The sequence below is a fragment of the Nicotiana tabacum genome, chromosome 7 (assembly GCF_000715075.1).
Source record: "Nicotiana tabacum cultivar K326 chromosome 7, ASM71507v2, whole genome shotgun sequence".
Lineage (NCBI taxonomy): Eukaryota > Viridiplantae > Streptophyta > Magnoliopsida > Solanales > Solanaceae > Nicotiana > Nicotiana tabacum.
The window spans coordinates 117,048,424-117,070,532 of record NC_134086.1 but is presented as its reverse complement, the minus strand read 5'-3'; the positions used below and the strand labels follow the sequence as shown (position 1 = coordinate 117,070,532).

Here is a 22,109-nt window from a genome sequence, read left to right as displayed (position 1 = left end):
CTTAATTTTCTCTAACTTATACAAATTTTATAATTTTTATTTTTACTATCGAATTTAAATAGTTTCGGACACGGGCTATAAGTAAAAAAATCCTACATAGATATTAATAAATGTTAATAGAAGCAAACCAAGGAACACCAAACAATGACGTAATTCCAAAGACGAGATCCAAGTTTTCAAAATATATATAATAAAAAAAAATTAAAAAAAGAGCTTTGACAATTTGAAAAAAAAAATTCCATATGTACAATATACCCTTTTTATTATGTTATGAAATCTGATTCACATTGAAGGAAAAATACAATGATAGTTAAATTCTCGACATAATTTTCAGTCGTTAAAACAAGTTCCTTTTTTTCCATTTAATGTTATCAAAATTTCGCCCTCTTTTGGAGCTACATAAAATATAAAGAACGAGTATCAATTTTTTTAAAATTATGGGAGAAAATAAACCTTTAGAAGTCAATTTTATGTTTTTTCAAGTAAAAAGATTATTGTTGTTATTATTCACTTATAAACAAGCTAGTCGTTGTATTGATTAAACTGTAAAAGTATTTGTATGCTTAACATAAAAAAAATTATAAAATTGCACTTATGAATGAAATTTTCATCAAATGCAATATAGCATAAGAACATTTTTTTTTTTGAGCATAACATTAATTCATAGTCTTTATACTAAACTGGAATTCACTGATATCACTAACTTAAATTCTTGAATTTATCTCTAACTTCATTTTGAATATGAAAATTTATGGGTAAATAGTATTTCCAATTTACAGCTTGTCTGGATGATTCTTATGTAACGATGAAAAGTGTCACTTTATGTAACAATCGATTTGGTGTGGTCGCGTCGTTATCTTATTTTTTTCTCTCATCTTGCTTTTCTATATTATTAAATAATTCTATTTTATTCCTTATCAAACCTTTTCATATAATAATTATACTTTCTACCTCACTTTTCCATTATAATATTGTAAGTTCATTCTATATGGTTGGTCTATAACATCATAAACGACGGCAAACAATATAATGTATCCAAATATTGTAAATATCAAACGATATAGTACAATATAATAGAATACAATAAGATTCGGCAAAGTTGAAAGCATCAATTTGGTGGGGTGCAAACTCTGTAAATAAGAAGCAAATAGATAAGCCTATGAACTGCATGTCGAAGCGCTGGGCTAGAATTCTTGGCCCATAATACTGATGTAGCCATTTTTATTCTTCCTGGGTCACCAAATGCTGTTCATTATTTAAACCAAGACACGTCACGTGACCCCACCCTTTAAGAATTGGATTAGGACATTACATCTCACGTGCTAAGTACACGTGTCATCATTTGATTATTTTGGTCCAAGGTTCGAGGGACCACGGTTTACATTTTCAACAAGCTAAGTGCTAAGCCTGGCTAAGAACAGTCTTTCAAAGAATAGTGATTAAGGGATCGTTTCGTTCGAATACGATTTATATCGGTATGAGTTATGCCAGTACAAGTTATACTGAAATAAGTTATGCTGGAATTGTTGTTTATTCATTATTTGGTATGTTGTATTAAGAATGACAATTGCATAATTTCTAAGCAGAAAATATAAGTTATATCGGTGCTAATTACCCCACCTTCTATTTTATAAGGTATAAGTTATTCCGGTGTTAAAAGTAACACCGGGATAACTTATACCTGGTTTGCTAACCAAACAGAGTATTAAGATGGTATTAAATTTTTATATCATTCTTATATCTTCTTGTACCTCATACCAAACAACCCCAAGGGTGTCAAATAGACAGGTCGGGTCGGGTATAACGAATTATAGTAATAGACGAATCAGAATTCAAACTGACTAAAATTCGTTTGAGGCAAAATGGGTTGAACTAGGAGCTGTAGCCCAAAGTGTGATGTATTAATAATGTATCGTTATGATTCAACAATTTCTTTTAGTTAATTATAGAAAATAATGGAAATCGATAAGGCAAAAAGTAAAAGAGGATATTTCAGTGTTTTCACAAATTAAAGGAACAAAAGTTCCATTTATAAGTTAAAAACATAACAGCTAATTTGACAGTTATGAAGTAACAACAACCAAAATAAAAAATATTTTTATGATCAACAATTCATATTAGAAAAATTGACGACTTTTGTCTTTCCAGACTATGATTTAGAGAGGAAAAGAAAACATGGACCGGACCATCCCACGTTGTTGACTTTTATGTCACTTTTTAATTTCTTTTTGAGACGAAGTCCTCCGTCCAAACTTTATCCTTTTATATTTTCCAATTAAAGCTGCCCCTACACCAATCAACCTACATAATAAATAGCACACTAATAAGTTTACTTCTCGAGGTTAAATTGTCGAACACTTATTATCCGAACATTTTATTAGAAAGAAAGTGAGAAAAAATGATATAAAGAAGGCACGAGTTTGACAATTTTATAGTTGAGTGGTTAGTCCAATCGAGTCAATTTTCTTTCTTTTCAAGATCATGTAAAACAGTTTCTTTCTCTCTTTTTGTGAGTAAATAACTACTTTTTATGGTTGTCTAAAATTTGAAACCATCTCATTTGATTTGTAATATCTTCATTGATGTGTTTTAGTTTTTCAAAAAAGTTATTTCTTCCTGTCCACAATAAGCGATCAATTTGCCTTGAACACACCCATTAAGCAAATACTAAATTCTAGACAAAAATAGTTAGTGTGACTAAACTATCATTAATTAAATACTGAAGCAACGATTTAATGTGAGGAGTAACTTTTTAGGGATACGTACGTAAGCGTAATTTTGGAAAAATAACTTGAATTTTTTCTTGATTATATAAATAGATATTTATTTTGAACCAATAACAAGACAAATTAGTTACTTATTTTGGACCGGAAGGAGTACTTTTCTTTCTTTTCTACTCTTTAGATCATATAATTGGAGTAATACTTTTGACTGTTTAAAGGGCACAAAAATAGTTCATTTCTCTCCTTGTATGAGTAAATAACAACTCTTTGTATGGTTGTCTTGGTGTGTTTCCTTTTATGTGCATCATTTTACTCAAAAAAGAAAAATAAAATAAAGTAATAACACTAGTAATGTAAAAGGTGTAGGTAACCTTTATGAAACTTTTATTTAACAAAGTTGTAATGGGATGCTTTATGAGAGGGAAAGGAAATTAAAATGATAAGCAACTATAACTTAGACTGGTCCCTCTAATGAAAGTCCTATGAGGGGATGGTAACATGTCACTTGACCTACACCTATTCTCATTTGTAGGATGTAAAAATTAGGTAGATAATGCTAGTGAAGTTCTTCTTTCTTTCTTTAGACAACATTAATTAGTCCGACTAATTCAGATTTGCGTTAGGTAGACCAACTAAGAAGGTAAAGTACCCCTCTCGTATAATAAGGATTTCGACTTGAACGCTCGAGTTCTACTAAGGAAATAAAGTGGTCCTTATAAGAAGGTTCTGACTCTCAGGGCTTGAACGTGAAACTTCTTGTTAAAGGTGGAGTGTAGGGGTGGAAAACGAGCGGGTTATATCGGATATGAGTGGTCGAAAATGGGTAATGTAAAAACGGATAAATTATCTGAACCCACCCATATTTAATACGGATTAAAAACGGGTTAACCGACGGGTAATATGATCACTTTTGAGAAAATTTATTGTCTCTCAAACTTAAGGAGCCACCAATTTGAGGCTTTACAAATGTAAAAGTTAAACGGACCCATTAGTTATCTGTTGGTTATCCATTTTGTAAGTGGATAATGTAATTTGTATTCATATTTGACCCGTTTTTAAATAGTTTATTATCTAATCCATTTTTATTAATATGAGTGGATAACTGTTTTCTTTTTAATCATTTTGCCAGCTCTAAGTGGATCGTAACAATCATGCCATTGCATCTAGTGATAGTATGAAAGTTTTCATATCACAAGAAAGAATCCCAAATTATATGCATTATGATTTATGTGAGAGAAAAGTAATGGCCCTAGGCATGCGGCCAAGCAACAAGCTTTTCAACAATCATCAAAAGCAAAGAAAAAAGTGATGTTAAAAGCATACCAAATCTTGTGGTCCTAGAGGGTGACTTCTGAATCCACAATTATCAGATTGAATCCCCCATCAATTTTCTTCTTCCTATTCTGTGCGCACAACAAAACATACCAATAAATAAATAAACTACTTTCTCGGTCCCAAATAGTTGAAGTATGACTACATGAATTATTTCTATCTAGTTCACGGAACTCAGTATGGTTAGACTACTTTTGCGCCAACTATGATGAAATTCAAAACCGCACAGCAACAAGCTTCATTATTTAGAATGTGTAAAAAGCCATGTATATCTGTTAATGGTCAATGCCTCAATGGTATGAAATGATTGAACTTGACCAAATACATAAACATGCACTTAAACTTGGCTTCAGCTAGCAAGTAAACACTCTAACTTTGGGAATGCACATACATATAGACTTCAACTTGTATAGAGTTGAGCTCGTAAACACACGCATCCTACAGGTCTAATATGTGAGTTACACACGCTCCAACGTGGATTAGCGACACAATCAGAGGTTTTCAACTATTTTACACGTAGAATTGAGACAAGATACATGCTGAAGAACACATTCATATTCATTTGTATGCAAATGATACAAATCTGAAATCCTGGGATGCGAGACAAATTGGACTAGTTAAAATATTCTGCTCACGTTAAGACGTTACTGTACATAGCGGGACTTTGCTTCAGTTATAATCTTCATAGTCACATCCTATTATATTGTGTAACGATGACTGATACAACTGCCACTGCTATACCAATATACAGTATCTAAAGAAAACTTGATACATATAATAATTCTTTTATCAATAATAGTTCTTGAGTAAAACGACAAAAAATATTGGTAATCGTATATTTTCTTAAAATGAGTTTAACTAGAAACGACAAAAATGAAGATAATAATTTAGATAGCTAAAAATAAGGTTATTGCATCGCATTGCTGTGAATTAACAATGGATCATTGAATCAGGAAAAATCTGACTAGACCTTGAAGCTTCGACTCAACAACTTATCATTGGAGCAAGGGACACTTGAACCTTCACGTATTGTTCCGCACTTCCATCTAAAAAATTGCGTCACTGTCTTTAGCAGCTTACATATTTATTTTATTTTTAAATACATCCGTTGATATATTATGACAACCATTGACATTTTATTTAATGTATCCAAACACGAGAAAGCCACTCACGTTGCCGTAAGAATCCATTTTCTCCCTGAATCTCGGCAGAGGATTATGGGTGTCTCTTGTCAGGAAAGAAAGTTACATCTGCAACCGTACAATAAAAAAAAGCAGCCCAATGCACTAAGATCTCGCTATATGCGGGATCCGGGGAAGAGCCGGACCACAAGGGTCTATTGTACGCAGCCGTATCCTGCATTTTTGCAAGAGATTCGCATGACAACAACTTTACCAGTTACGCCAAGGCTCCCCTTGGTACAATATAATTGCTAAATATAAAAATTGCACTATAGTTTATAGGAACATCACTTTTTTTCATTTCGGCAAAACATCCCTTAGACTAGCAACCCCTTCCATACACAAAAACAAGTGACTACGAATCTACCTCTTCAACCTTTGCCATTACGGCCATGCTTAGACAACTTTAACAAGCTTCAACGACGATTGCAGCAACCCCAAGCTGCTTCTTTGACAATCTCCAATCAGTCAAGCCTAGAACTAATATGGGGCTATGAACATATGTATGTGATTATGGGCGCACTTCCACACAACACCATGTTTGTATTTACAGTTCAACATAGGAAACCTTCCATCTATAGAATTATATTATTTGATAATCAGCCGAATCAATCACAGGAACAAGGATACCCACATCACCGATGAAGAGACTAAATATGCACCAGCTGAAAATTGTGGTGTATATATCACTGATACGACTTTCTTTCCCCTTGCCATATTCCAGTCATCTTCAATTCAGTCAGATCAAAGACTAGTTTAGCAGTATATACCAGTTTCTAAACCACCTTGGAGAGTCAACAATTTCATTAAGGCCTTCAAATCCTTATCTTTGCTCCAGGAACCTTGCTCAGACGTGATGTGTCTAGTAAAGAGAGCTCCAGCCACTAGCCATGAATACCTGATATGGCAAAACCAGGCTTTTTGCTGCAGAAAAAACCAGATAAACTGAAGGCTCAACCTTTGAATCAATAATGGTAGATTGGACTCACCCAAAAGAAATACACCATGTGTTTACCACCTTAGCACTTTTAGGCATAACCAAACTAATAGCATGTTTGGCCAAGCGGGAGAAATCAGCTTATTTTGAGAAGTGCTTTTGAAAAAAGTACTTTTGGAGAGAATCAGTTTGTGTTTGGCTAATCAGTCTGAAAAGCACTTTTGAGAAATAATTTGTGTTTGGCCAAGCTTTTTAGAAAGTGCTTTTAAGTGTCAAATTACGAATAAGGACATGAATAGATTTACTTAATAATTAATATTATACGTAAATAAATAATATCAAAATTTTGTTATTACATGCAATAATTAAAAAAATTCATTTTATTTAAGTAAAATATGAAAATAAAATTAAAAAGTACTTAATTCTTTTAATATAAGTTAAATATATTAAAATTCCTTCAACAAATATAAAAGCATGCACCCCTAAAGACACTATATATTAGAAAGTTTCCTAAAAATAAGAAGAAATATTTATAAATTAATATCCTAAGTATTAGGTTTAATGGTTATTTTGGTATATACTATATTTTGTTAAGGGTATTTTAGGTAAGAAGAAAAATCAAAACTGCTTCTGCTTCTGCTTTTGGAAAGAAGCTACTTTTTTTACTTTTTTCTGCTTCTCTGAAACTGCTTCTGCTTCTTCCCAAAGGCACTTTTTTCCCAAATAAGAATGGTAGATTGCACTCACCAAAAAGAAATACGCCATGCGTTTACCACCTACGCACTTTTAGACATAACCAAACTAAGTTGACAATAAAGTATATCTCGTGCCACTTGTACATTTAAATGAATGAGTGCTGTGGCAATTGTAGTGCTTCGATGCCATTCATTTATTCATCTATTAAGCATTTCTTTTGGATAGGTATTTTCATCTATCAAGCCTTTTGTCCAATACCACTAAAATGAAAAGAACTTGGACAACAGAAATGAACAGCCAACTTTGAAGCTCACCATTAATGACAAAACTTAAGTACCAGAACTTGACTTTTGGACCCACACTTGTTTCTGCATGAACATCATATAGTCCATGTGAGCAAATCAGTAAAAACACACAGTGAAAACACATCCGCCTACACTAAAATATGAAACATTGTAATAAACAAAGCACACCTCATGGGTACCATAGTTAGAAGGACCTCCCCTTCTCAAGGGTTTTCCTTCCCCTACTGAAATGCCATCATCCCTCATACCACGACGTTTATAAGTACCTAGATACATCATAAAATATTAAACGTAATCAAACATGTCCCCGTGATGAAAAGAGGGAAGAAAATATTGAGCACAATACTTCACGTGTAGCAAAGTATCAAAAAGTTTCATGACCCATAAACAAAACTAACCATTGTCAAAAGAAGAATGAGAATTACGCCCGCTTCCCATGGGTCTGAACTCCCCACCACGAACATTTGGCAGATCATTTTTGGTTTCACCCTGAGTTCCTAAAGAAGAAGAAAAAAATTAGAAGGATTTTCCCCCCCAAAAAAGGGGAAGATTTCAGGGAAAAGAAAACCGAGTAAACCCTAATCCTTAACAAACATTAAAACATGTAAATTAAAATAAAGAGATGTAAGAAAATGATGAATATACTCTCTTTCTTTAAAAGAAATGAGAGACAAAAAAACAAAAGGCAGAATAGTCTTCTGTCAACCAAAATAATTAGAAAATCTAGCATCTGGCAAAAGGTCAAGAACACCAAACATGAGTGACACTAGTGAACAGACCTTCAAGAGAATCCAGCACTTCAGAAGATTGAGAGGTAGATGAAGACATGGATTCATCACTAGCATGCAACCTATCAGAACGACGAAGAGGAGTCCAAACACCACGATCAGGCCTATCCCTAATCCTAGAGCGTCTTTCCTGCTTTTCAGTGTGGACAACACGCAAATCAGTTCCAACAACCTTATCCTCATTAACTCCGTTAATTTCTTTCTGAAACAACTGCACGCTTGGTGGCCTAGGAGGCTTTTTGTCCTTATCCTGGCTGTGCTGTTCTTGTTGGGATGCAGAAAGAGCCTGATTTTGATGAGCATCCTCGAGAAGAATACTTCTAATGATCTTTCCACTTGCCTCACGGCGCTGGTTCTGTTGCGGAGCAGATGATGTTATTGTATTCTTGACAATAGGTGCCGCATTGCCCTGAATCACTGAACCACTAGAAACCTATGAAGGAAAGAAAAGACTAATAAGTTCGAAGTTGCAGAAAATCTAAACTGAAATTAATTTCCCAGGAGACATTTCTCGGGATGAACCAAATCGTTCTTATTGATATACATAAGTTGGTTTTATACATTACATATCAATTAAAACAAGTCAACTATCTAAACAACAAGGGATTTCCTCCTCATCAGAGAAACAAATGAAATTAACAGAACTTTTGACCTTTAGCAGTGATCACTCAATAGTACAACAACATACCCAGTGTAATCCCGCATGGTGGGGTTTGGGTAACCACTCAATAGTAATAATATTAGCACAAAGTTTCAAGACATAAACTTTTTTTTTTTTTGGGGGGGGGGGACTAAGTATTAAGAGGAAGGAACTATCTTCATGGGATTCCGTTCACATCTGGAACGTCAAACTACTTCAAGGCCACCTTTTCTTTGTCAAGGTGAGCCAGATCGCTTTGCCACGTGCATTACAGCATTAAGTTCTTACAATTTTGTCGAACAGATCAGTGTTTTTTAATTACAAATGAAAGCCTTACTTTGCTTAGAAGTAAATAACATTGCAGATTAGATCACCTCGAAAGGTTTGATGGACCAATCCATATGCACAGAAGCATTTCCACCGATTCTGTGAACATATCGGTCAGGAAGTTTGGGGGTAAAGAATATGAGGGATGATCGCCTAGTTGACTAAAAGAGATTAGCAAAAGTTATCTTAAAAATAAACATGCTCTAACACCTAGACGTCTCTCACTTCCAGAGCTTATGAAAGGAAATGGAGTTCCCCCAACCTAAGGCACAGTGGAGCTAATTTCATTTTCAGTGTGCAACCCCCACCCCCATCCCCACCCCCAACTAAAGTAAAACATAGAGCTAAAGTAAAACTTACATTAGGAATTTCTTTTTCCTTTCCCTTCAAGAGCAGGATTTTCTTCTTCCCAGCATCAGCAGCTCCACCTGGAACAAATTCAGAAGACCTTAAACATTGATGAATAAGTAATGAATGTCAAGAATGGGAAGAGAAAGGAGATCAACAATCCAAATTTTTTAACCCTTACTAAGCAGAGCACCATAAAAAGACCATGTTTTATGCTCCATGATTCAGTTCAATCAAAAGATACAAGTCCTCAGCTAGATAGACAATCTTCAGAGACAGACTGATTGCAATATCATAGATAAAAATGGCATAAGAGGCATAGAGAGGATTCGAGGACAAGATATCACTCAGACCCCCACAGAATTGAAAAATCATGCGTAATAACTTGGTAATTCAATTTAACCAAAAGCTAGTCATCCCTTAGACAATTTTCAGAGCATAGATGCTGATTGATTAATATCATAATTTTTTTTTATACGATATGATTAATATCATAAATTTTAAAAATGTTAAAGACCGTTATCGTTCATAAGTTTAATAAGATTAAAGAATATATCATAAACAAGAAAACCAATCCTTATGAGGGAGGAACGTTTCATGTTTCAAGTTACCGTTTGACACAACTAAACAGCTTGAAGGGAATAGTCTCTCATTCCTAGTATCTTTTTGGTGCACCCATGAAGTTCCAGTTTGTATAAAAGATCAGGTATTGTTTGTAGGGAATCATTTTTGTATACTGCTTGTATTCATGAGATTACTCCATATTAATGGAAGTATTTACCTTATCAAAAAAAAAAAAAAAAGTAATCAGCTTTTTTTTAAAAGCTACAACAACAATATACCCAGGTGGGGTCTGGGGAGAGTAGTGTGTATGCAGACCTTACCCCTACCTTTTTTATTTTAAAAGCTAAAAAATAAAAAAATAAAAATAAAAGTAAGCAGCTTGAAGGTCTAGATTAAGAACCCATGCCCCCTTACTAAGCCAAAAGGCATCTAGATATCTCCTCTGCTTTGGCTATGCGTTGAAGCTCTGCTCTCAGGTTCACCATTTGACTGGCCTCGGTAAGCTCAGTTGCCGTCCTTCTGTGGCTTGTTCTAGTATCATGAGCTCGTCCAAAGCCCCGAACTTTCTAGTCTCCACCCTTCCAAACTCCTCCTTGTTCCAAGTGGTGATATCCTTTTTAAGGCTTTTCAGCTTTTGCATAAGGATAAAATCTGAACTACCAGTGAATGTGTAACTGTGCCAGTGTTATCAAAGGCGAAAAGCGCAAAAAGCTCTAAGGTCCGTTGAGCTTTAAGTGCAAAGCGCAAATAAAGTGTGGGCTTTAATAAAAAAAGGCGCAACTGGAGAAAAAGTAAAAATATGTATATGTAGTCCAAAACTAATAATTATAAGCATGAATAACAAATATATGGACAAAGAAATTAAAAAAAAAAATACGATAAAGTGAAATATCAATTGTTTAATGTCGTCTTTTCATAATTCCACTCATCGACAAGGAATAGTATACCTTAGAGCCTTGATGCGATACTAAAGCGCCCATAAAGCGAGGCGAAGCGCTCAACATCTTTTGAGCCTCGCTTCAGGGCTTAAGCGCGCTTTAAGCGCGCCTTTGACAACACAGAACTGTGCCACCAGGTCTTTAGTTTGTCTAGGAAATCCATCCAACTGTAACCACATACTCTCAAACTTGAAGTAGGAAGGAATTGCATCCCAAACCCCACATTCCAATAGGATTGGCCTATGATTGGAGATCACCTTTGGCATTGAAATATGCGTCACAGCTCTGAAAGTTTCCTTCCATTCTTGTGAGATGAGGAACCTTTCAAGCCTTGATGCCTGCAAGCTGTTTTCACCTCTCAACCAAGTGTATTGTACCCCTTGGAGGGGAAGATCAATGACATCTAGGTCCTGGATGATGTCTGAGAATGTCTTCATTGCCTTTGATCTTCTGTTGCCATTGAACCTTCCACTCTCAAATCTGCAAACATTGAAATCACCTCCCAAAACCCATTGACCTTCCCACAATCCCCTTACTCCTACAATTTCACTCCAGATCAATCCCCTTAGCCAACGAGATGTTCAAAAGATACACTTATAACCAAGTAAAGGTGTCTATCTGGTCATTAGCGTTGTTAAAATGTCTATCTGATCGTTGTGGACAACTTAAAGGGGCTATTTATGTATTTCGCCATAGTGAAATAACATTATGCAGGTGTTATCTTGTGAAAGGAGACCACAAGTTTAGAGCTTTTGTCTTTTTTGATGTAATGTTATTATCCATTATACAGATGATAAGATGATTTTGTTAGTTTCCTGCTTAAGGTGACTAAGATTTTGCTGTACCATTGTATACACCCAGCGCTCTCATGCTGCAGTGGTACGTAAAATATATCTTTATTTGTCAGAAAATTCCAAAACCACGTCAATTTGTGCTTATGATAGTTCCTTGCTTCTAAAAATAGCATGTATAAAAGGGCAGATACCAATGCCTCATTGGAGAGGCCGGCTCCAAAATCGAAGCCTGGTCACCTGTAGAAATGCAGAGTGCTCTCATTGCTCCAAGGGCCACTTTCATGTGGTGGTAATGGAGAAAGCAAGCACGGCAAACATGTGATTACAACTAACAACTAAAGTGTAAGCATACTGCATACCAGTTTCCTCTTCAACTGCATCAGCCCCAGATCCAGGAGCAGAGGTACCAGACTTCTCAGCCTGCTGCTGACCATCACGATTTGGAACTAAAACATGTCTTTTGTCTTTGCCACTCCCAGCCTTAGAACTATCTCGAAGAACATACTGTATGATCAAACAGTTCCATAAGTGATGGAAGATAAAGCATCACAAACCACATATCCATCAAAAGAAATATCCTCCAAAGCAGAAGCTACTTGTCCACATCATATTTGAAAATATAAAAACAAACATGCATGCACAAACTTTATTACCGCGAACAAGAGCTCGATAAGAAAAATATCCTCAATCAATTATTAGAGAACAGGAAATCAACAGCAAAAAACTGAAGCAGAAGTAAAAGCAGGTACATCAATATTTTCACAAGCACATAGATCACAGATGTTGCAAACTGAGAGAAGATCAAATGCAGAGCTATTTGCATGAAATAGATAGATCTAATACCAAGAGTACCAATTGCCAAGAAGTTGGATTGGAAGACGACACCCTTACCATGGTTGTAGAAACCCTTCTCTTTTCAGAGCCTTGTTTAAATGCACTTGAGCTAGGACTTCCTGAGGATGTGCCGTCCACTCTTCTGGTCGGTCTCCCATTAGATAGAGATTTCTGTCAAAGACCAAGGATTAAAAGTTAGTACGGATCTTTAAACTTGGGAGGAAGATGCACCAAATCATGAGCGGTACCATCATCATTTTTATTAAACGGAATTGAGTGTGTACACCCGTGAGAAGTGTAGACAATGTAATAAATGGTTAATGGAAAAGCTCATTGTCAACAGATTCAGCCTGCTCGCAGAAATCCTGGAGCTGTTTACCATTAATGGTCCAAAGAAATTAATCGAGGCCACTTAGGTCACAAATTTTCTGTATTTAGTCCAGTTACGCGTCATATTTTTGTCCCTAAATCACTCATATAACACTTTAACGCATATCTAGGAAGCATATATAATAAACTCTTCAATATTGGCCTTTTGATCTGCTTAGATCTATAAATGTCTATATGAAGTACAAAATGGAAGACTGACCCAGCAACTTCAGAAGAAAAGGACCTAACCTTCAAATAACTATTTGATGCATATCAAGGGTCCCAGAAGATATTTTCCCCACTACAGTAATTTGCTCATCATTTTACCATCCTTTCACATTATTTATGCTCAAAACTTATGCTGCTAGTGACCCCTTTTCTTTTCTTTTTTTAATTTATTAATGAGCTAAAAAATGGATTCACAGGCAGTATATGTTTTTAGACTGAATTAAAACCACTGTGATGGTGTGAACAGATGGTAAATTGCTTCTGACACGAACATAGCGTCGATTTACATGAATATACTGATCCTAGCTAAGAAATTGAGAGGAGATCATATATAAGGGTGACATTCATGCGTGTCTCCAAGAAAGTAATCAGCCTCCGACAGCATAGGATATTAAATTGCAAGCTTCTTAGATTGTCTTGGAGCACTGACCATGATTGAAGCCAAAATATCGAATGAAATAGAAGGTTGACATTACAATAATTCATTGCAGAATGATGAAATGTATTTTCTGCTCTTCAGACGAAAAACAGAAGTACTTTAATGCCACACAAGACCCATTTATTTTCCCTAACCTCTTTCTCTCTAAGGGAAGGGGGGAAAGCATTCGTGTACCAAATAACCACAGTGCCAGAAGACTCCCCAAGGCAGGCTCAGGGGAAGGTGAATGTACCAAGAGAGGGGGAGAGAGAAAGAGACCGCGAAATACTTCTCTATTTGGAAGAATGAAAATCTAACAGGTTAAAATTTAATAACAGGAGAACTCCTACCCGAGCTCCACTCTTGGCAGCTCTTTTCTGACGTATGTAGTCCATCAAAGGAGTAACTATAGGAGCATTCTTTGCAGAACCTAAAAACCAACGCAAAAGTGAAACTTAATTTCAGTGCACTCCACCACCATAGTTTGCTCTCCACAATCTCTCATTTTATAGATTAAATATCAGTTTGATGCGGGAGGAAAGCATCAACATTCTGGAAATAGTCTAACTAACCAGCTCGTTCAGCTTCCTTTCTTTCCAATTGTATTTCTGCACTCGGAAGATTCTCAATAGGCTTTGCAATAAATTCAAGGAACTCCAGATATTCAGGATCTACAAGTGCATCAATAAACTTAACTGTGACTGCAGACTAGATGGAGATAGCTAGGTCAGATGTAATCTGCACATTAATTTAGTACCTTTCAAGATGGTTCCTTCGCGGCCATCCTTCTTGGACCAGCGTTTTGGAGCACGCTGTGAAGGAGCATACTCAACAATAGTTTTGAACTGAGTGCCTAGAATAGACACACATGAAAGCAAGAAACAAATTGGCTAATAAAAGACCAAATAATTCTAGACAGAGAACTATCAGGAACTAGATAACACAAGGGATCAACATTTTCTTTACATAGTTACAGTTAACAGGACCAAAAAACTTTAATCTGTCGCGAATGTTGAAATGAATTTCAAACAATTTTAAATATCATCTGGAAGGAGGAATACCCAATTAAGCCCAACTAAGCTCTTGTAACTGTTCTTGAGCTTTACCTTTCTCATTTACAAAAACGTGTCCATCAAAGAACTCGGCAAACTCGATAACATCTTCTGGCCTCTTAAAGTCAACATAGGCTCTTGAATAAGTTTGATGCTTCTGGCTGCAGGAGAAAATTTGAGGTGAAGGCCTGAAGGGATTCAAGGGAACTATAAGAGACACTGACATTGAGGGAAAAAGGAGTGCACTTTCGCAATCTAAAGCATACCAAGTTAATATTGTGTACATAACATGCTGGCACAATTATCTGCTCTTAATTGCGACAGAGCTGATAATCCTACTCCAACAGTGTAAATAAATAAATAAATGGACATAAAGATATAAAAAACGAAATCCATCTAGAACATTGATCCAACTGAAAGACAAACCACGAAAAGCATCCATATAACAATATATGTAACTATGTACGTAAGTTATACACTGAAATACAAGTCCGACACTAGCTAACCTGTCAAAGGAAAATGACAGAATTTATTCAAACCATTACTATTGATCTATAAAAGGATAATCTTGAAAAATTACAGGAATGTATATAATCCACACATTGACTAGATGTAAATATGATAAATTCTTTCGTAACAAGTGCTTCTCAGATGTCTTGTGTGCATCTATAATGGCTTATGATAGAGAAGCTATGAGGAATTTACCCATCCAAAACATGTTTAAACACTCAATACAGGGTGATCTTCGAGACTCACTACTTATTGGGGGGGGGGGAGATGGTATCCAAGACTCATTAATCCGTTGTCAATAGCCTTGTAATAGACTAAATAAAATGTCCTCTGGGACAAACTTTACCATGTTAAGAACTTAAATAGTCCACAGCAGAGGATATTTTTTTTGATGAGGTAAATTGTATTAATCAAAAGGGAGAGAGCTCCCGTATACAGGAAGTATACCAAAGAGTAGAGAATTTACATGATTCTCTACAAAGGACGCTCAATCTTCTATACAAGTAGAGGCTATATGAGTGCACCAAAAAGCAATCAAAGATAAAAAGACTATTCTTAAGATGTGAAAAAGGAGACCCAATCCCCTCAAAAGCTCTCCTATTTCTCTCCCCCAAACTATCCACATGAGAGCTAACGGGGCGAACTTCCACGCCTTTTACTTTCTTCTTCTACGGAAACCGGCTCAGCTATATAACATTTCCTTTACAGTGCTTGGCATCACCCATTAAGCACCAAAAAGATTCAGGATTGCCCTCCACAAAGCCGAGGACACAGGACAATGCAACAAAAGATGATCAACTTCTTCCCCTGAGCTTTTACACATGTAGCACCAACAAACAAGTGTAATTCCTCTCTTTCGCAGATTTTCAGCAGTCAAAATCACTCCCCACGCCGCTAGCTATGCAAAAAAGCACACCTTCGTGGGCGCCTTAGGAATCCAGATCGAGGAGTATGGAAATGTGGCCTCCTCTCTCACCAACATACTCTGGTAAAAGGACTTTACGATAAACAAACCACCGCCACGCAAACCCCATCTCTAAGAATCACAAGATGGCTGGGGCCTGTCTTGCCCATATAGCAGTGTCAACAAATCTTGGAGCTCCGCAATCTCCCAATCTTGCATGTTCCTTCTAAATGAGAGGTCCCATACTACCCCCCCCCCCCCGGTCATGTTCCTTACAAATTTGTTGGACCATCAATTCCTTCTGGTTTGAAACTCTGAAGACGTGGGGAAGGAGACCCTCAGAATATCCTCTCCACACCACATATGATTTCAAAAGCTGATTCTCCTTCTATCTCCCACCCTGTAAGAGATGTTGTCACCGAAGGCTTCCCAATTCTTCATGATGCTCCTCCACATGCCACACCCGAAAGGTGTTGTGATTGCCTTGGTCCTCCAACCCCCTCCCATGGAATCGTACTTTTCTACTATGACCTCCCTCCAAAGAGCATGCTCTTTTACCCTGAATCTCCACAGCCACTTCCCCAACAAAGCTCTGTTGAGTACCCTAAGATCTTTTACTCCAAGTCCACCCCACTTCTTTGGGGAAGTAACTGTGTGCCAATTCACCAGATGAAACTATCTAGCCCCATCCGCCGTATCCCAAAGAAAATTTCTTTGAAGCCGCTCCAGTTTTTCTGTGATGCTCACGGGAGCTTGCAACAAGGACAAGTAATAGGTGGGCATACTCGATAAAGTACTTTTAATAAGCACTTCCGTACCACCTTTTGACAAGTACCATTTAAGCCAGCCTGCTAATCTTTTTTCAACCCTTTCGATCACTGGATTCCAAACCGTAGTATCCTTATGCGAAGCACCCAATGGGAGACCCAGGTAAGTAGTGGGGAGGGAGACCACCTTACATCTGAGAACATAAGACAGAGCATCAACGTTAGCAACCTCACCCACCGGAAAAATCTCACACTTGCCAAGGTTGATTTTGAGTCTTGATACTATCTGAAACCACTGCAAGACCTGCTTCAGGTAGGTCAACTGATCCATATCGGCATCATAGAAAACCAGGGTGTCATCCGCAAAGAGCAAATGAGAGATTCTTCGGGCACTGAGCACCCCGATCGGAGCTAAGAATCCTCTCAAGAAGCCACCGCCCGCTGCACAATCCATCATTTTACTCAGAGCATCCATCACTAGAATGAATAGCATGGGGAATAGGGGGTCACCTTGCCTGAGGCCCCTGGAGCTGTCAAAGAAACCACACGGGCTACCATATTCTCTATCCTGAGGAAATGCAGAACTTGATCCATCCCCTCCATCTTGCCCCAAACCCCATCCGCATCATAATGAAATCCAGGAACTCCCAATTGACATGATCGAAAGCCTTCTCAAGGTCCAACTTGCATAGTAACCCGGGTTCTCTATTTTTCCTTCTAGAGTATACAAGTTCATTTGCCACCAAAGCAGTATCCAGGATTTGCCTACCTTTCACAAATGCATTCTGGGAGGACGAAACAGACACGTCAAGAACCTTCTTGAGTCTGTTGGAAAGCACTTTAGAAATAATTTAAATGCCCCCCACGAGACTAATGGGCTTGTAGTCTCTGATACAAGATGCACCATCTTTCTTAGGTACAATAGTAATAAAAGAAGCATTGATACTTCTCTCAAAAACACCATTCACATGGAAGTATTCAATGGCTTCCATCAACTCCCCTTGATGGTGTCCCAACAGAGCTCGAAAAAGGCCAAGGAGAAACTATCGGGCTCGGGGGCCTTATCACCAGCACAACTCGACACAGCCTCGTGCACCTCCTCCTCCTCGAAAGCCCTTTCTAGCCACTCACTGTCTCCCTCCCCTATGTGGTTGAACTCTATTCTCCCCAAAGTCGGCCTCCAACTAACTTCCTCTTTGTATAAGTCTCATAAAACCCTACTATCGCCTCTTTTACCTCCTCCTCTCCCTCAATCCTCACCCCATCCACAACTAAGGACTCTATGGAATATACATCTGCGCATCCACTTATATTAACCAAAGGCAGTTGACCCTTTAGCACAAGTAGCTATTTAATCGGTTATCAAAAAACAAGTGGCTATATAATCAAGTTCAGCATTCTCTTCCGAACAGCACCTCGTCAGTTTTTATTTGTAAGTCAAGGCAATAAAGGTGATCACCCTTTTCTGATAAAACATTCAACCCCCTCTTTCAGACAAATTTGAAAAAAGGCATACCATTCAGAAGAAAGTGAGAGAGTAAGGACAAAATCACAAATTTAAAACTCCTTCTTACAGATGCACATTATCTTTGAAACAGCACCACACTAGAAAGTATTTCTGACTAAAGTCTAACAAGTTAAGGCAGTAAAGATGATCACCAAATTCCGCAAGACATATACTGCAAAACCATTTAACTACCTATAAATTCAAAAAAAAGATATACTATACAACAACAAAAATTCCAACTAACAACGGCTACAATAAATGAGAGAGCAAAGACAAAACCATAAATTTCAGTTAGTTTTCTTGATAAGGATCTGATGAATTAATTGCCAGAAAACCTGGATCTCCACGTATCCTAAGAAAACAAAATAAGGAAAGAACAGACTGGATAAACGATAATGCTTTAAATCAGATTCAGCGTTGATGCTGAAAATCCCTCTCATAGAGGTAGCAATCTAGTTCACGAATTTCTTCAAAATGCAGCATACCGTCATTATTTTTAACGAAAAATTATATACAAGTCAAGGCAATAAAGGCTACCACCTTATCCGGATAAACTATTGTAGTCGCTCATACTAAATTCGCAAAAAAATGCTACCAACCAAAAGAGATCACCAAATAAAAAGGAACATTAAAGAAGGGAGAGCAAGGACAAAATTATAGGTACAGATAAATCAACTGCTAGAAGCCCCTGGTCCCTATCAAAAGAGAACAAGCTACGAAAGAACGAAGCAGACAAACTACACCGACAACGATCTCATTTGCAACCGTGCTCTTTTCATGCAAGTAAAGGAGAAGATATTTACTGCGCTAGTTATGCTTTTGTTCTTATCTTTATGGGGTATTCATCTTCCCAAACACGCCCACCTTTTAACAGAATATATCATACTAGTGTGACCATTCCCCAAAAAGTTTCTGCCAAAACCTCATCTGTCTCACACATACACACAGGACAGCGACCCAAAATAAAAAACAAATAACCAATCAATCAGTGACACCGCTGATCCCCTATCCTAAACGAACACTAAGGACAGAGAGGAATTATAAATGATTTTAAGGATAAAAACTTATCTTTATCTTTTCTTAAAATATGCTTACATAACATGAATTATTGGTGTACAGAAACTTTTGCACATTGGCGCCTCCTTGATGCTGTATTTTAGTCAATAATATCCAATTTTATGTATCCCAAAAAACTTAATGAACAATCATAAGTACACAGAACCCAATCGAACTATCAAAATTCTAAGTGAACAATACTTACTTCAAAATCTCAATCCTAATCAATCACAATACTATGCATATGTAAATGGATGGAGTATAACTACTAAAGCCAGGAAACATACTTAAAATCTAATGTTTTAACTACAAAAACTCGAAACCCTAACCTGGACTTGCCAGGACGAAAAGAGAACCAGTTATAGCGACCAGTGAATCGGGAAACAACTTGCTCAACAAGCATAGACTGAGAAATTGTAGGCGGCAAGTGCCGCAGCACTACTTTTGTTCGATCTAACGGTCCTTTCATGCGAATAACACTTTTTTCCTTTGATCTTTCCGTAGAAACTTTACACCAAATTTACCGGAAAAATATATCAGAAATCACATCTTCCCTTACAGCTTCAACAACATCGATCGACGAAATTTTCGTGCCCTAGTTTTCCAATTCCGTGATGAATGTCCATGCATGAGAAAACTAGAAAGAGAAAGTCTAATGTTGGAGGAATTTAGAGAGAAAAAAAAGAAACGAGAGGAGAGAATGATGTTAACAGAGTGACGAAAGAGGATTCCGGGAAGGAGTCACTGTATTTATATAGTATACTTTTACCGAGATACGAATACTCGATGTCAAAAAGGCCTTTTTTCTTCAAACTCTTTTTCGGCTCTTCTAAGAGATTTTTTTTTAAAAGATAGAAATAACTTTTACATTTTTTAAAACTATATATGTTTGCTGTTTTAAACAAAAAAAAAAAAGTTTGAAGATATAGAGAATCGAGTATAAAGAGGTTTTTAATTACGAAGAAAGATTCACTAGAGAGTATTGAGAATGATACAAGGTGTGGACGTGCCATAATAAAAGTAAATATCTCAAAACTACAAAGTGCAATTTAAGTTTGTATTAGAGAAACATACAAATTTATGAAAAGCAACGAAATTATGATGCATTGCAACTATAAATAAAGTAGCATGAGCATCATGGTATTGGGCAAATATGATAACAACTTACTCAAACCACCTAAACAAAGAGGATGAGGAAATAGACCGACAAATTAGAGATACTTTGGTGGAAATAATTACAATGAAAATAATCAACAAAAGGATTCAAAATCAAATCTATGTCAAATATGTGGCAGAAATAACCATACAACACTTTCTTGTTTATACAAGTGGGACTAATCTTATCAGGCAGAACAAGAAGTACTAAAAGCATTAGCTGTTATGTCATTCAATGATCAAACTGATCATAATCTCTATATGGACTCGGGCACTACTAATCATATGGTACAAATAACAGGTATTCTCACAAATCTATCTATTTTTCAAGGATGTGATTCTGTACGGTAGGAAATGGAGAAAAACTACCCATCACACATGCAGGAGATAAGCATATTGGTAAAAATCTACACCTAAAGGAAGTCTTTGTTGTGCCTAATCTCAAGAAGAATCTCATTTCTGTTAGCAAGTTAGTAGAAGACAATCCATGTTCTTTGAAATTTACTGACAAAGGTTTTATTGTTAAGAACTTGAGTACGAGGATCACTTTAGCAAAAGAAAATAAAAGGCCGATTTGTACACTTTGGAAGGGAACTTACATGAAGCATTAACAACTGCAAATGAAGGAAAGAATTAGACACATTGTGGCATCAACAATTGGGACACCCAAATTCAAGAATACTTAAATTTTTGGATAAAAATAAATTGATTGATGTTAGAAGTTGGAATAAAAACATCTCAGTTTGTATTAGTTGCCAAATGAAAAAGAGTTGTAAGTTACCTTTTCAAGTGTCAAATAAAAGAGAAGTTGAACCATTCGAAAAAATTCACAGTGATTTATGGGGTCCTGCCCCCGTATCCTCCTCTCAAGGTATTAAGTACTATGTCATTTTTGTTGATGATTGCACGAGATTTACTTGGTTATATCCTTTAAAGAAGAAACCAGACTTCTTGCCTATTTTTATAACCTTTCACAAGTTGGTGGAAAATCAATTCTCAAAGAAACTTAAAGTGTTTTAATGTGATGGTGGAGGAGAATTTAATTGCATGGAGTTCGTAAATTACTTAGCTCAGAACGGGATTAGGAGACAAATTTCTTGTCCTCATACACCTGAGCAAAACGGAGTAGCAGAAAGAAAACACAGACAATGTTGAAACATGTCTTACTTTACTTTTTAATGTTAATGTACCAATGTTTCTTTGGTTGAACCTTTTATGTCTGTTGTATTTCTCATCAACAAAATGCCTAGTCCAACTCTGGGTATGAACTCTCCGTTTACTAAATTATATGGACAAGAACCCGATTACAATACTATGAAAGTTTTTGGATGTCGTTGTTTTCCTTATTTTAAAGGACAAATAAAAATTAATTTCAACCAAAAATATTTTCTGTAACGACCCGGTCGGTCGTTTTGAGAATTAACACCTCGATCCCCTATTAATTATTTTCCCCGTATTTATTTCTGCTATTGTGATTTGCCGGGAAGATTTATTTTGAGTTTCAGATTGTTTTGGGATATTTAGTCCCTAAATGAGAGCTTAAGCTTTAGAATTTGGACCGTAGTCGGAGCAGTATGAAGACGGCTTTGAAATGGAATTCTGTCGATTCTGTTAGCTTCGTTCCGTGATTTCGGGCTTAGGGGCGTGTTTGGATTGTGTTTTGGAGGTCCGTAGCTTATTTATGCTTGAAATGTTGAAAGTTGAATTTTTGAAGTTCCCGGATCGATAGTGAGATT

At 36.6% G+C, this 22,109-nt stretch overlaps 1 protein-coding gene across 2 annotated transcripts; it reads right to left on the bottom strand.

The window, feature by feature from the left end:
• Nucleotides 1-5,511: 5,511 nt before the first annotated feature.
• On the bottom strand, nucleotides 5,512-19,993 carry LOC107804283 (regulator of nonsense transcripts UPF3). Of its 2 annotated transcripts, none has more exons than XM_016628147.2 (13): nucleotides 19,548-19,993; nucleotides 14,529-14,635; nucleotides 14,180-14,275; nucleotides 13,995-14,093; nucleotides 13,773-13,852; nucleotides 12,465-12,578; nucleotides 11,933-12,077; nucleotides 9,290-9,357; nucleotides 7,954-8,395; nucleotides 7,573-7,671; nucleotides 7,343-7,440; nucleotides 7,184-7,237; nucleotides 5,512-6,160 (listed from the first exon to the last, which is right to left on the bottom strand). In XM_016628147.2, the coding sequence occupies exons 1-12, from the start codon at nucleotides 19,685-19,687 to the stop codon at nucleotides 7,199-7,201; spliced, it is 1,527 nt and encodes a 508-aa protein (XP_016483633.1). In that variant the 5' UTR covers nucleotides 19,688-19,993; the 3' UTR covers nucleotides 5,512-6,160; nucleotides 7,184-7,198. The 2 variants fall into 2 exon arrangements, with proteins under 2 accessions (XP_016483633.1, XP_016483632.1); XM_016628146.2 differs by having other exon boundaries at nucleotides 14,529-14,662; nucleotides 19,548-19,937.
• Nucleotides 19,994-22,109: the final 2,116 nt, after the last annotated feature.